The 15,751-nt window shown below is 34.2% G+C and overlaps 1 protein-coding gene across 2 annotated transcripts in view; it reads right to left on the bottom strand.

Moving 5' to 3' along the window:
• Positions 1–7,097: 7,097 nt before the first annotated feature.
• The window catches only part of LOC105056425 (guanine nucleotide-binding protein alpha-1 subunit), a 40,131-nt gene continuing 31,477 nt past the window's right edge, over positions 7,098–15,751 (bottom strand). Inside the window, exons 4-16 of one of the 2 annotated variants that reach the window (XM_029267950.2) lie at positions 15,513–15,576; positions 15,272–15,344; positions 13,117–13,154; positions 12,865–12,954; positions 12,645–12,722; positions 11,815–11,922; positions 11,598–11,699; positions 10,315–10,370; positions 9,678–9,812; positions 9,074–9,167; positions 8,920–8,979; positions 8,766–8,845; positions 7,098–7,399 (exon numbers count right to left, since the gene is read on the bottom strand). In XM_029267950.2, the coding sequence (XP_029123783.1) occupies positions 7,222–7,399; positions 8,766–8,845; positions 8,920–8,979; positions 9,074–9,167; positions 9,678–9,812; positions 10,315–10,370; positions 11,598–11,699; positions 11,815–11,922; positions 12,645–12,722; positions 12,865–12,954; positions 13,117–13,154; positions 15,272–15,344; positions 15,513–15,576 (1,156 nt within the window). In that variant the 3' untranslated portion in view covers positions 7,098–7,221. Of the gene's footprint in view, positions 7,400–8,765; positions 8,846–8,919; positions 8,980–9,073; positions 9,168–9,677; positions 9,813–10,314; positions 10,371–11,597; positions 11,700–11,814; positions 11,923–12,644; positions 12,723–12,864; positions 12,955–13,116; positions 13,155–15,271; positions 15,345–15,512; positions 15,718–15,751 lie in introns of both variants that reach the window. The other variant, XM_010938614.4, reaches the window with a different exon arrangement.

The following is a 15,751-nucleotide window of genomic DNA, read 5'->3' as shown; positions in this document are numbered from 1 at the left end:
ATGATATATCTACCCAGCACAATCTAAATTGTACATCAGTCCCATTTCCAGACGTTGGATATCCTGCGATGACAATACTACCGATCTTGACCGTTGAAAGTTGAAGGGTGAAGTTATTAACGGGGACCAATGATCCGATCTTCTGCCATCGCTGTCACGGATCGCTCACGCGGCCGTACCATGAATACGCCTGCATAAAACCCTGACAGTGACTGAGTAGGGTATTTTGAGAATTAACAAAAAGAGAGAAAAAAAAAAACACACATTTTAGTACTTATTCATTCATCTGGGTAACCAGAAATTCACACCTTTTTAAATGAGATTAATCAAATATTTAAATTAAATTTTATTTGAGAATCATATAATCAGTTAATAAACTTTATATATATATATATATATATATATATATATATATAAACAAACAGCCATGCTATTCTAACGTGGGTATAATCCAAAAAATTAATATATAAAATCTTACAAAATATCTATGGATGCACATCTCTATTGCATCATAACCAATCTCCGCTGTGATCGATAACAAACAATGCTATCTAATCCACGATATTATTCATTTTTTAATAAATATATCGAACAGTCATCGAAAAAAAATGATCAAAAAATTTTCAGATATCAAGAAGTAGTGGATAAACTCTCATCCACTCTGTCCGATTCCATATCTAACCAAAAATTGCTACTGCTAGCTCCATCAATATTTTTGATATTCCAATCATTACGACTATATTATGCATGTAAGGAAGCACTCAGTGATCGAGATCTCTCCTAATCTGAGATGTCATAGGTGTCAGAAATCAAAATTTAATTGATTATTTTTTTTTAATTTTTAGAAAAAAAAATTCTACAAACAAATATAGTGTTTCTGCGAAAAAAAATTAAAAGGATGTTTTCGGAAGAAGCTTTTAAAAAAATTTAAATTTTTTAACTTCTTTTGTGAGCAGCTTTTTGAAAGGCATAAGCAATGGCAGACATGCCTTAAAGAATCTTAATATAAAAGATTAAAACATGAATTTTTTTTTTTGCATTATGTGTGGTGTAAAAAAATTGATACGAAGCACACCGTCTTATCCAATTGATCCATATAATTATTATTTTTTAATATATATTTAATATCTATAGATTATTTTTTTATTTAAAAATTTTATATGACGAAAATATTTCTCTTCTCTTTAATTATGACACTCTTTCACAAAAATTATGGTATCTCTTCAAAAAAATTATGACATCCCTGTTCTTTGAAAAAAATTATAACATCTTTTTTTAAAAATTATGACACTCCTTCTTAAAAATTATGACACTCCAAAAAAATTATGATACATGCTTTCGATGTTTTGTTTAGTATTGGAATGTCATAATTTTTGTGAAGTAGTATCATAATTTTTAAGAAAGGATGTCATAATTTTTTTCAAAGATAAGGATGTAATAATTTTTTTGAAGGGATATCATAATTTTTGTGAAGATATGTCATAATAAAAAAAAATTACTTTCATTATATAAAATATTTAATAATTTATAAGTATTAAATATGTATTGAAAAGTGATGACCATATAGATCAATCGAATAAAATAGTATGCTCTATGTCGAATTTTTTACACCATTTGAGGTGCATAAAAAAATATTCTTAAAACATATATGTATTTTGAGGTGCATAAAAAATTATTCTTAAAACATATATGTATGTGTGATGTTAACAATAGTAATAATTATGAAGGAAGAGTCCAAGCACAAAGCCTCAAAATAATGATGATATACCGGTTGAATACCTGCCGTCTTGATCCTCTCTAGCCAAGATGAACTAGGAGGAACAAACATATGGCCCATCACAAACTATCGAAGCCACAACTAAGACAGCTAGCAGTAACATTTGTAGCTGATACCGTAGCCAAAGTTAGAATACAATAGAGAGATGATAAAAAAAATAAATAGGTTATTATATTTTATAAAAATAAATTATATATTAAAATATTATATTTTATATAAAAAATAGAAGAGAGATGATAAAAACAATGATGGATCCTATACTTTTAAAAAAAAAAGATAAAATAAATACAATAGAGAGATTGGTATTAGTAAATTTTGAAGTGATGATAATACAAAAATATCCTCAATATATTTAATAAATAGAGGTACAAAATGAGATATTGATGTCAATAAAAAATATCGAGAAGAATAAAGTTCAAAAAATAGAGTAAATATGTGGCCGTTAAATTTGTTTTGATTATTTTTTAAATTCATTCAATAAAAAAAATTATAAAAAATAAAAAATATAGATAAAATTATGTAAAAGATTATGTGATTATAGTTATTGTATAAAAATAGATTAGAAATGATAAAAAAATATTTTATATTGACGGATATATTTATAAGTTTAAGATTATCTTCAATTAAATATAATAAATTTTTAATATTAATTTTGAAATAATTTTTTCATTAATCTAGATAATAAAAATTAATTTTTATAATTAATTTTTTAAATAAATAATTTTTAAAAAATTTGAAATTATTTTATAATATGATTTATCTCAACCAAATGGATCCTCGACCAAGAATTAGCCCATAATGCCTTCAAAATAGTACTTACTGCGCAAGCTAATGAATTCGTGGTGCATTTCCAAAAAAAATGCTTATGCTGAAAGCTTCCTACCTGAACAAATATTTTATATTCCCCCTAGTTTTGTGCATCTCAAGCTCTTGGCGGTTCAGAAGGCCGACTACGGATACACTTCGAAGGGAAGGATTTGCTTTGAGAAAGAGACAAACGAAAGAAATAAACGTGCTTGTTGCTTCTCGAAGAAATAATCCAAGGGCCCTTTGTTGCATTGAACCATGAAATGGTGCGATCATCGTCGGGTACAACTTTTCCCCCAAAAGAAGAGCCTATGGTGGCAATTTAATGAGTTTAGGTGACGAATTTTGTGTTCAAATTAATGAATCATCTTATAGCAAGTCGCTGTCAAGAATCAAGATAAACATTTCTTGACCGCCTATGTTGGTAATTGAGCTATTAATTCAAACATGTTAACTATTTGAAGCTTCTAGGTTCCATGAAAGGATTTAGGATTTTTCTCATTCATCAACTAAATCCTCGGAAATGGGGACATTATCTAAGACCTAGAGACCTTTTTGATATTTCGGTTGTCTTGTTGTAGTAAATTTAAAATTCTAAAGTGGTATTTTGCACCACCTGCAATTCTCTAGAAGTCTTTTCATAGACAAATACAATCAAAACGAGTCATGGCCAAGAAACTAGTGGAGTCCCTTTCCTGCGCAACGGTCGGTTGTTAGGTTGGATGCTGGATCCCGATGTAGTGTTGGGCACCAGATGGAACCACTTCCAGTTCAATGCGTTAAGAGTGGAGTTACGCAACGGCAGGCTATGTGATGGATTACCAAGATGGACATGGACAGGTCATGAGATTGTTTTTTTATGAGGAGCCCGGTGTCGCATAGCTGCACCCAAAACTTTGTATGGTTGTTGGGTTAGTTTCTTAGGGCCTGTCTCAAAGTTTCAACCAGCCACAGGAATGCCCCTTTTCTTCTTATCTTTTGCATTTTGAGCTTTGGAATGTTGTTTAAGATACTTGCTCAGATAGTTCAATAAAATCTCTTAAGACCTTATAAAGTGGAAATAAATGGACTTCATTTGTCTCATTTTTTTTATGTAGATAATATTTTACTTATGGTGAGAGCAACAACAAAAGATTATATTTGAATAATGATAATTTTGGAGACTTATTGTTTAATTTTGGGGCAAGCTATTAATGAACATAAATCTTATATTATTTTCAGTCCTTCAACACAGAAGAGGACAAGGAGATGTATATGTAATATGTTGCATATGACTGAAAAGATAACATCTTGGAGGTATTTAGGGTACCATTGTTCAGAGATCGACTGACTGTGTCAGACTTTAATTTTTTTATTGAAAGCAAATACTAAAAGAATTGAAAGTTGGACATAGAAGGCACTATAGTTTGCTGGGAGATTAACTTTGCTGCAATCAATTTTATCCTCTAAGATTAACTTTGCTACAATCAATCTTATCCTCCTTACCTCTCTATTGTTTGGCATCCATACAGACTCCAATTGCTATTTTAGAGAAGATTGAGAAAGAGTTTAGAACATTTTTATGGGAAAAAAATTGCTCTCTGAAGCAACGTAGTGGGCTTAGATTATCTTTGCTTGTTCAGAGAAAGAAAGCTTTTTTGAAAAAAATAGTTGTTCAGTTGATTTTAAATCCAAATTCTTTATGGGCGAGATTGGTCACTGCCAAGCATATATTTCAAGAAATTGGCATAATTATACTAAACCATCGAGGTGTTTAACTATATAGAGTAGGATTGTTGAGCAAGGTCTTAAAGTTCAATTTCAGTTTATTTGGGCTATTGGGTCTGGAATGGATATTAATGTTATGCATGATCTCTGGATTTCTACTGTGCCATTGGCTATGTCTCCAGTAGTCCTTAATATGGATGTTGCTTGTGAGCAATGGAAGGTTCAGAATTTGATAATATCAGACAGACAATGGAATGATACCATGTTATCAGAACTGGTACCTACAGAATTAAAAAATAAAGTGGAAGCAATTCTTTTATCCTTGGGAGATTGGAAGGATCAGATACAGTGGGAGCCTACAACAGCTAATAAGGTGAGATTGAAAGATGTTAATATGTTGTTGTACTAAAATTCAGGAAGTAGTCATAATGGCTATTTTAAGAAATTATGGCAGCTTCAGGTCCCTCTCAGAGTGAAAATATTTTGGTGGAAACTGATGTGGAGAAAGTTGCCAACAAAAGAATTACTATATCATTTCAATATTATTCCAGCAGAACAGATTTATTGTGGATAGTGCGTTAATATGGTGAAAAATTGTCAGCACATATTTGTTGATTGTGCTTATGCTAAAGATTGTTGGAAAAATTTTAACAATATTACAAGCTTAAATTTATATCCAACTTCTCTGGAGTACATTGAGCATATTATATTTGATTTTCATCTTGACCGTGGGAGGAGGCAATCACTTGTTTGTATGATGTGGGCTATATGGAAAGCTCGTAATCAGAGGCTATTCCATTATGTACTATCTCCTCTTTCCCAAACTCTAAGGGATGCCATGTATAATTTGCCGAATTTTGTGAGATAGGGATATTCAATGCAACTTGGGGGTATACCATTGAACTGGAGAGCTAATGTTTCAACTCAGCTGGAACCTATGATTCCAAAGTTAGTGGGTTGGCTTTCTCCTCCAATGAGTATCCTAAAGCTGAATTTTGATGCTTCCATTACTTGTGATGATTTGCAGCTGCCTGCATTATTTGGGGCCATTTGGGAAAACTACTGAGAGCTGGAAGCAAGAAATTGTCACCCTCTTCTGTTCCTAGTGCTTAAATGCTGGTTGCCTGGATGGGATACAGGATTGCTATTCATGAGCTCCATATATCGAACCTATGGGTGGAGGGTGACTCTTGGTCGGTGGTGCAATGATTGAAATAAAAATCCAAAATGGATAAGTTGCTCCATCTTTTATTGCAGGATTTGAATTCTTGGAGGCACACCCTTCAAATTTTTTGGGTCACTCATATATTCCGGAAAGCTAATAGAGCTGCTGATTACCTGGCCAATAAAGCTAGGAGTATGGAATTTAATATTGGCATCACTTACGATCTAAGTTTATGGATATTCTTTTGTCTGATTATAGGGACAATCTTTTTGAACGATGATGATGCTGATACGTTATGTTTGGATGATATTTTTTCACTTAATGATGTATCTTGATCCTATTTTTCCAGATCAGCTATGTTGGCCATGCCATAAGTTGAAATGTTGGGAGCAAATGAATTGTTGTTGGGCAAATGTCAACTCTAAGTTCAATAATTACAACATTTGTTTAGCTCTTTTATGGTTTTTGTGCTCTGATACCTATGTGCAGCTTCTTCCCTATAAGCTAATTCATCTAAAGAAGAATCCTTTGTTGACATATTGGATGACTGAGGGGAAGAATCAGTTAAATTACAGTCATAGACAGTATTTTTCTGTTTGTGTGCAGGTTCCTCCTACTGACATTGTCTTCCTGAAGGATGCCAGGAGGATACCATTGGAGCTATCTGTGGGGAGTTTCTCTAAGTTTCAATTTGGACTGTTATTAGGTTCATCTACTACAAGGGTTCATAGTCTCGCACAACTGACTTTGCTTTGTCTTCTATAGAACAGACTTCTTTAACAATTGTTTCACTTAGTCTCCAGCAAAATCTCTCTGCTAATATTATTTAGGAGCATGCTGCTTTCTTCCTCCATATATTATACTGTCCACGTATCTCTTTAATCATTCTTCATGCTTATACCTTTTGCTCACCTGTCTGTTGGAAGTAACCTTGGATCTTCAAGCAACTGATCCTTTCTCTGTACAAACCAGCATGTTATATTCTTTAATTTTTGGGTGTCTATTTCTTGTATCATATTGGGCTTTGTCTGTTTCTGGTTGGGCCACTTTTTTGGGTTGTCTCTGTTGTGGTTGGCCCATTTTTGTGGGTTGTAAACATTATATGCTCCCCTGCTTTTCTTTAATATATTCTGACTTACCAAAAAAAAATAAAAAATAGTATTGGCCCAAAGGATTTGGAAATCCTATGGATAAAAATCCCATTTTTCTGGACGAAATGGGCAAGAGTAAAATTTATTGCTCGTCCAAATATTCGATGGTCTGGTGTGGCAGATGCGAGGTCTTCCATTTCATGCAACACACTGACAGATTTGCGGCCGCTGCATTGGATGAAAGTGGGATATATTCTGATGACTCTACAAAATTAAAATCAGCAAGTAGGGTCTAGGAAAGTTGGTTCACCTCTATACACACGGAAGTTGTCTCATCACACAATTCTTTGGACAATTTGAGAACATATGTATATTGAGAAAATATAATCAGAGAATGATAAAGTGATCCAGTCTCTGTTCAAGTACAAATTCATGTCTAAGAACCCAGACATCAGGAAAATAAAAGCGGGGGAAAAATGATGTACATTCAACTATAGCCAAATGAAGGATCTTCGGGTAAATTGAACAACAAATCTAATGGCAACAAACAGATGCAAAGGCTTCAATTTTCTTTACCGGTGGAGGATATACGAAGGATTTCATTTAGGGCAAAAAGAAATACAAATAGGTAGCAAAATTCTCGATCAGCACACTAAATGTTCGGAAAGGAGTGCTCACAATAAGCCGGCCTCAATGAGGTTCCTCCTCCTCAAGGTCTCATCAACCAGCTTGAAAGTTTTCTTTACAAGTTTCTGATCCAAGGCGGTTGTCCTGTAGATCTTGAAGACACGGTCCACACGTTCTGGTTTGGTACTTTGAAAGTAAAGTTCCTCAAATTTCTTCTTCACAAACCTGCCAGAAGCTTAGATATTGAGACAAAATATGTGAAATTGAAAGTAAAGATGAGAGAAAGAAAAGGCCATAAATTAAGTTTGACACGTGCATGTGTAAATAAATACAAAGTTTACATTTTATTTCTTATAGAACATATGTGAATTGAAGGAAATACGCAGTTCCAACAGTGCACCAGCTACAAGCATAGATCAAGCTTTATGATTGCCGATAGGATTTGCCTTGAAGAACCCTTTCTATTTACTCTTACCAAGGGTTATCCACTTCTTAACATCTACACATGTTCTGGTATCTCCTATTACTAAGTCTCTAACGTCCATATCTCAGTTGCCTGATCAGATAAAGGTTGCTGGAAAATGGATATTCTAGAAACACTTGAAGAAAGAAGTATTTAAGAAGCAGGTGCAGGTTCAAGATTCCAGAAAGATTCCAAAGTGGGTGTATTACCCTAGTCACAAGGTACAAGAAGATTCTGCCAATACAATCTCAAAAGGTTAGTCATTTTCTCCGCAATTGAGGGGGCTAGGCAAACCCTGTGCCTCATTCCTCTCACCAGCTTCTCACCTTGCTCTTCCTAAATCCGCCACACCTACATTTCAACATTTGTAACTCTCCCACATTTGTCATATTTATGTCAGTATATTTCAGTTGCCAACATTCTGAAGCACATAACACAAAACTTCATTAGCAATCTACCTTTTTTCTTGAAAGTCATCAAGTCATGATTCGCATGGCAGAAGCACCTCTCTTTCTATTCCACTCATCAGCTCTAGTCCTATTTAGAAATGACTTTGTCCAATTTCTCTATTCCAACACATACATTGTTATTTGAGATGATGCAGTACTGACTGATGATCAAGGAGGTAAGGAAGTCCATTATGACCAAAAATATCAAGTCAAAGAAATTATTGAAGTATGTTGCTGCATTCTACAGAACTAAACATTATGATTTCATTAAGTAATTTAGTCCAGTTATTTACAAAATGGCATGTTACCTTTGACTCTGCTGTCCTCGTATAACCGACAGAGACTTGGAATACAACTTGGGAAATGAGTACAGCTGCATTTGATAAGTATGGTTCCCCTTTATCAAATGATTCAAACAAATGATGGAACCAACAAACCATGTTGAAACCTCATTTAACAGTAGAGGTTCTATAGAATAGTTAAAGAAAATAAAAATGATAACACAAAGAATCCCTATAAAGCACATAATTCATCTGGAAAGCTCATTTTCTTTACACACAGATATGCAGTGGTATCTCTTTATTCCTATGATATGAATTCTTCTAGTAAAATGTCATAGGCATCCTAAAATGGATTTGGATGATCAGCCATTGCATTTCTAAAACGCCAAACTACTTACTCGTATGCATGTTCCACTTCTTGCTTTCCTGATGCCATGGGCTGATAATCCTTAAACCACTCACAAACGTTCAAGGGGACCTGTGGAAAACAAAATATCAGTGTCTTTGCATAAATGCATATATTTGACAGATGATCAGCAGTAGAACTCTTACTTTTTGAACTTTCTGCTCAAATATATCAAACTTGTTAAGGAATAACATGAACGATGTTTTCTGCTCAAGGCAATTTATGGACATTAGAAAGGGCACACAAGAGACCGAATTCTAAAATAAAGACTAGAAAGTTCGAAGGAAGCTACAGAAAGACCTCAAAGCATGCTTGCTTCAGGACCCAGTCAAAGAGTTCCTTCGTCTCCATCATCCGATTCTTCGTCTCATCCTCAAAAAGCATCTGATCATACCTGTAAAAGCCACTCTCAATAAAAAGGAACCTTGGTTGTCAAAACATTCATGCATGGAATAAATGCATTGCCCAATCCAGTGGCCCCCAAGTACATATTTATTACTATATTAACATCTGAGTGTGCCACAGGTAAACTGCCATTCCAACTCATGGATTAACATAAGCATACAGCAGTTACTTAGGACAGAGAACAGTCAAAATGTATGCCTTAAAAAAGCAAATAGCAGCAGCCAAAAAAAGAAGACATATTTAATCAGAAGACAGGCTTCCGAAAAAAAACATTGGAGACCCCATAAGCACGTGACTAGAGGCACTTTGACTGCACTTATAACTCTGACATAATATGGGTATTCAATGTTAACGTTTAAGTGATACCCTTAAAGTTGTCAAATGCAAAGTGGAGGTTTTACAATATCAAAGAACTCACGAATTTTCATATCATGAAAACTTTAAAATTTAAAAGAAAAGCTTTGCAGGATTCATATAATATAGGATATTGAAGACTTACTCGCTAATTGCAGCACAGAAAATTACAGCTCTAACACCTTCAAACAGATGGATCCATTTTCTCCTCTCATTTCTCTGGCCTCCAACATCATACAGCCTATAAACTTCACCACTTTTTCTACTCTCTCCTACGGGGCTGCAGAAAGACAACTCCATTTAATAAACATGGACAGGTCAAAATAATTTGAGAACTTGTGTCAAACACCCATAATATTTTACTCTTTGGGACAAGTATTAACAAAATAAATAGGTTTTTGAGGGTGATAACTTAAAAAAAAAAAAAAAATACGGTAAGGAGTAAGTGCATTAACCAGAAAATCAGAGATGAGTACAACATGAACCATGCACATCTTCACCTTACATAAAACTAATGGAATCATAGAATACATAATACATATTATAGAAGGTAAATGTTGATAGGTAGAAATGTTCAAAACAATGGGTCAACAGATCACAAGGTTATCATACTCAAAATTCAGTTTCAGAATTCTATTTAAATAATAGAAAACCACTCACAGAAATTATCAAGCTAAGCCTCAAGGAAAACTTTAGATCACTATTTCATCGATACATAAATGAGATGATATGAAGAAGCAGAAAATTATTTGTTGAAATGATACGGTAAGCAAAAAGACCACCTGAATTGGATCTCTACAACTCCTGTTGTTCGCACTCTGGCATAAAGAACATCCTCCTGCAACATCCAGGGTGTGAAAGAAGCATAATGAGAAAAGTCCAAGGAAAGATCAACTATCTTGCATCACTATATTGCTGAAAGATGATTGGTGCAACTCTTGAAGAGGAGATAGACTTAAAAACATTCTTACAAAAGTACAGCCAATAGGCAACCACCGTCCACTTGCCATTCATAAAAGTGATTCCAAATTGAATTATAGATGAATAGCAGAGAAACAAATTAAATAGAAAATTATAACAAAAGGCTCCAAAGGATATCAAGATAAATAACAATTTTGCCCCTCTGTATCAGAATTTCATGTAAAGTATGAATTACCCTGACCACAAGGAGGCTAAAATTTACGGAGATGAATATCTAACCATTTACTCTAACCTATTTGAGCCTAATCCAAGAATGCAAGAACGTAAATAACCAAATTTTATGTTCACGAAGGCCCTTAAGAGCTCATTTGCTTTTTGTTTGTCAAATTATAACAGAAAATCCAAAACTTTTTTTTTTGGTAACAAAAATCCAAAAGCTGTTTAAACTCCTTTAACAATGCTAATATCACCCAAACAATCTACCTCTAATCCAATATCACCTAATAATCTCCAAAACTTGTCACAAACCAAAGAACAATTAATTAACATTTTCCTTTCCGGCCTATATTCTTAAGATTATGTACCCAACCTATGGAACTTCAGGTCCCATACTATAAGCAATAACCCCTTTCTGCCCATGACTCTAGGTTTATTTTTTCTCTTTATCCAGCTTATCTACTGGTTCGAATTAACATTGCAATGTATATTTAGCCTCCTGTCCAACCTTCTCCTCACAATTCTCAATCTGCCTTCCATTCTAATTCCCTTTGTGAACCCTAAATTCTTCCACTGTATATTTTGGAATCGAATAATCCCAGAAATGGCAACAATAAGATATCCCTTCATCTGTTACAACTTATCAACCTAGCTCAAACTGGATTTAAAACATGAGCTCATTAAATTAATATGAAACACAGTTGGGAAATATAGACCACCCTTTACATCAATTATGACTAAATGAAAGGTTTCTGAACGGATCAGTGAATTCCACTTCTACAACATGATTTCTGATAACATGAAAAAGCAGAGGCATGCAGAAGCATAATCAAAATGCTCTGAACAAAACTAGAAAAGAATTGCAGTATCAATTTTAACAATATTGAACTGAGACATAAGGGCAGAGTAATTTTTGCATATACTAAACCTTTGTTGGAACATAATCTGTCTCGGATAATCGCTCCAAATTCTCCATGAAATATTGAGCACAATCAGGAACTTGCAGTATATTTCCACGAGAATAAGCTTCCTGCAAATATACAAGATCAACAATCAAGAATGATTAGATGAGCATTATGACCCATCTACAAATAGAATTATGAAAATTTCACCATTGCATGATAATTGCATGGGCGAGAATTTACCTGAATAGCAGCATCATTCCATAAAGTTTTTATCTCGTTTGCAATCTCTTTGGTAAGATATGGATAATCCAACCTGCTTCCAATATCAGATAGTTTTTCTCCAACATCCTGATGTCAAAGAGATCACAGTGTTTTCTAGACTTAGACCAAACCTCACAAAAAATAAAACAAAAAGAAAATCTATGCAAGTAGATGACAATCATGATGCTAAACACCTGACCTCTCTTACAAAGAAGTGTCTTTCACTTAAAGACTATAGCATTGCAAAAAAAAAACATTCTAGAGGAGTAAGAAAATCAAGGCATGAACATGCTTTCAGCAATGCAGCAAGTGTTTGCCAGTTATCAAAAATCAATTTCAGAGTATTTATGGATTAAAAACTCATGAAACACTAGACGTATCTCAAACTCCTAGAGTTCTGGGAGTTCATATACATCGCAATTATAAGATTAGTGCGAATATGATGAAATATAAAGCATAAGGCAATTTAGGCAAGTTCTGGTCAGCATGATGTTAGCTAGGTGTCCAAACAACAATGATACAATATTGGGCTTGACTGCACTACAGTCCGAAAAAAGTATGTGGATTACATATTGTTCTCACATTAAGGGCTCATGATCAAGTTCCTGGTCTAAGTTATGGTGTAAGCAAGAAATTCCCGTTAATGAACAATGCTCTTAGGCTTTAGTCCTCAAGACAAAATTACAAGTAGACAAATGTAGATAATAGCTCAACTCCTAGTCTCTTGTTTGTGGGCATGTCATGCATGCAAGTATGATATGCATGAAGAATCAAGAGACAGTTTAAAACAAGGAAAGGCATAAACAGACCTTATTTTCACAGGATACAACATACTTCGATGAGTCTGATTCATTTTGTGTCAATTCTTTTGCTCCATCAAATAATATCTGTTTATGTCCAAGTAATTTAGCCTCAGGAAAGCAGAGAATATGAGCGATCACACTGAAAGAATTTTCAACTCTTCCAAGCTCTTGACACTTTACTTGAATAAGTGAAACAAACAAACACACCCTTTTCAGTATTGCGTACTTTAATTGTCTGATACACATTAGCGTGGATCACTGATGTATAACTTCTAAGTTCTGCCTCATCAAAGCCAGTTTGAAAGAGTAGTTTTATCTGAAAAAAAAAATGCCAGAATTAAATGCAGAAAAAAAAATCCAGTCATTATATTTAATGATGTTAGTTTGAACAAATAGTTCTATCTGAAGAAAATTTAACCACGAGACATGTCAAAATTAATTTTGTTCAGAAATAATGTCATGGAATCAATTATCTGACCTGCTTAAAAATTGTAGATTTTCCTGATTCTCCTGCACCTACGAATCAAAAAAGAAAAAAATCATCAACATAATAAGATAATGAAAGGATCACCTTACATGTGTGCAAAAATACAAGTTACAAATGAATACAGATAGTGGGATCGAAACAAGAAGAGCGAAATATAAAAACATGAATCTAGAACTTATATATCAGTTTCAGATTATTCCTGTTATTTAGCATTTATCATAATTTGGTAAATGGGTGGTGCTTTCTTTTGTCAAAGATGAAGGCCACGAAATAGCATAACTGGCTATTATGCTCAGGCTCAGAACACATTAAAATGAATTTTTTAAAAAGTTTATGGTAAGACTTAGCTAGTTGGAGACAGTACCACTCAGCACGTCACTTGTTATCTATTAGACTATCACATTTATATCTTTATATTTTAAAAATAGAACAGTTATGACTATAAGCATAAAAAGGTTTTCTGCATGTTCATGCCTGTAGGTAATAAGTTGCAAAGTCAGAAGAACATTTCTATATTAACAATGTAAAATTATTGTAGTGAATATACACTAGAGAATTTATAGCGATGTTAGAGAGGAAAAGTTTAAGAATGAGAGGAATTAGAGGAACAGAAGTTGCACTAGCTGATCACAGAACAAGGAAAAGCCAACTAATTTGCCCACATGCAACGAAGATGGTATAGGTCATGTAGGACAAGTCTTCAAACAAACTTGAATCTACAAAAAATCAAGGAATGGGCATTGCAGAAAGCAAGAAGGCACACAAGCTATCTTCCTTGTCTCTCAATACTAGGAAAAACAAAACATAAAATCTTCATTCATCATAGTCTGAAACCAGCAAGACCAACTTGCACGAACCTGTGCAGCTCCCAATCACAATTTTCCTTAACCACAAAAACCTTCCTTCAATTTCCTTGCACCAACACTTCCCAAACTCTAGTTGCCATGACCATCCATGGATATTTACTCTCAAGCCAACAAAATCATTGAGATGGCAACTCTTGACAAACTATTTATTAGCTCCAAAATCTTGACTCCATCACTGCAAAGATATGTCATTAAGGATAGGCACACCCAAAGAGTGATTCGTTATCAAACTATTTAGCATGTCATGCAGAGATCAATTGCACTTCAGCATCACTCATCCTCCTACCCAGCTTAATCCTCCATCATCTCTTAATTATTATCGGGATTAAATACCACATGTAAATGTTCCAATACACCAAGTTGCAGAATTTGCAACAGCCATGCTCCTTTAATATATAAGGCCCAACTTCATGTAACTCTCTTGGAGTTGCTGGTAATCTCTAATGGCTACATAACAAAAGTATCTCTTTTCAGTTCCTTGCTCCACTCTCTGCTATACAATTCAGCACCAGCACAACCATATGCCACTGCATCCAGATATGGATCCATAAGGCCACGACACCACCGCATTCGAATCTTGGTGCTTACACTGATGCTAACTTTTCCAATAGCCAACAAGCCCTGATTCAGACCCATCACTACTAACTAGAGCTCTTTCCTCATCACAGCCCGAAAAAGGAGAAAGAAAGAAAAGTGGGAAAGAATGCCATTTTTACAATGCAGACACATGCATACATACACACACACATGTATTATGCATGTGAGTATGTATACACATACATACATGCTGCTTATCTTCAATCTTGTTTCAGGAAGAGGCATGGGTGTGCCAAGATCTTCTGGCTCTCTTCAGGCATTTTCATAATTCTTTCTTTCAGAAAGTACAAAAGTCTATCAATTAACCTTCATGGAATCTGTACTAATTTTCTGCATCATCAGTTAATTTTTCTTTCCCAGCCATTTTCATCAATACCAAGAATATGCATTCTTTTATTAGTGTGAAACTAGGAAGAATTAGCAAGAAAAACAGTTTCAGATCATTGAGAGTATACAACATCTAGGTTTATCGGCAATGAGTGCATGAAATTGCAAGTTTGTTATTATCTAGTCATTATTTCCAATAAACTGATCTAGGAAAGCATAGGCCACAAGCACAAATAAGAAATACACATTCCTGCTTCTAATTTGAATTCTCAATACCATCTATCTTGATTGAAGGCATCTCTGTAATATCCTAAATATTCATGATATTTATATAAATGATAAATATTCAACCATACCAAGAAGTAGAAGTTTATGGATATGTTGCTCAGCCTTTGTTTCTCGAGCAATTCGCCTCTCAATTTCTTCAGCCTGAAAATGCTCAAATAAGACAAAAGGGCCAAACAAACTGAGAGGCTATGGGCATAAAAATCTTTAGGCAATGTAAAACATAAGAAAGGCAGCACTTTAAAGGGTCAAATATGCCAATGAAACCATCAAATGCTGATGCTCAATGTTTTAAACAGTGAAGAAGGTTACTTGTTCATTTTCTTCAGCATCTGCCTCATTGTAAGGTTTTTGTCTGCTGCAGAAAGAACCCATGCTGTGAAGAACAATGGCAAGCATGAATATCATACAATATGCATTTTGTCTGGTTTCCGTGGTGAACTTTGCATAGAGGATAACTCCATCTCTAGAAGAATCTGGATGAGTCGATGCTAACCATCTGCAAGCTACAACATGTCTGGATGAACCAAAAATATGTTAGAGCTAACACA

The sequence above is a fragment of the Elaeis guineensis genome, chromosome 13, assembly GCF_000442705.2.
Source record: "Elaeis guineensis isolate ETL-2024a chromosome 13, EG11, whole genome shotgun sequence".
NCBI classification, from domain to species: domain Eukaryota; kingdom Viridiplantae; phylum Streptophyta; class Magnoliopsida; order Arecales; family Arecaceae; genus Elaeis; species Elaeis guineensis.
This window is presented reverse-complemented; position numbering and strand designations above follow the sequence as displayed.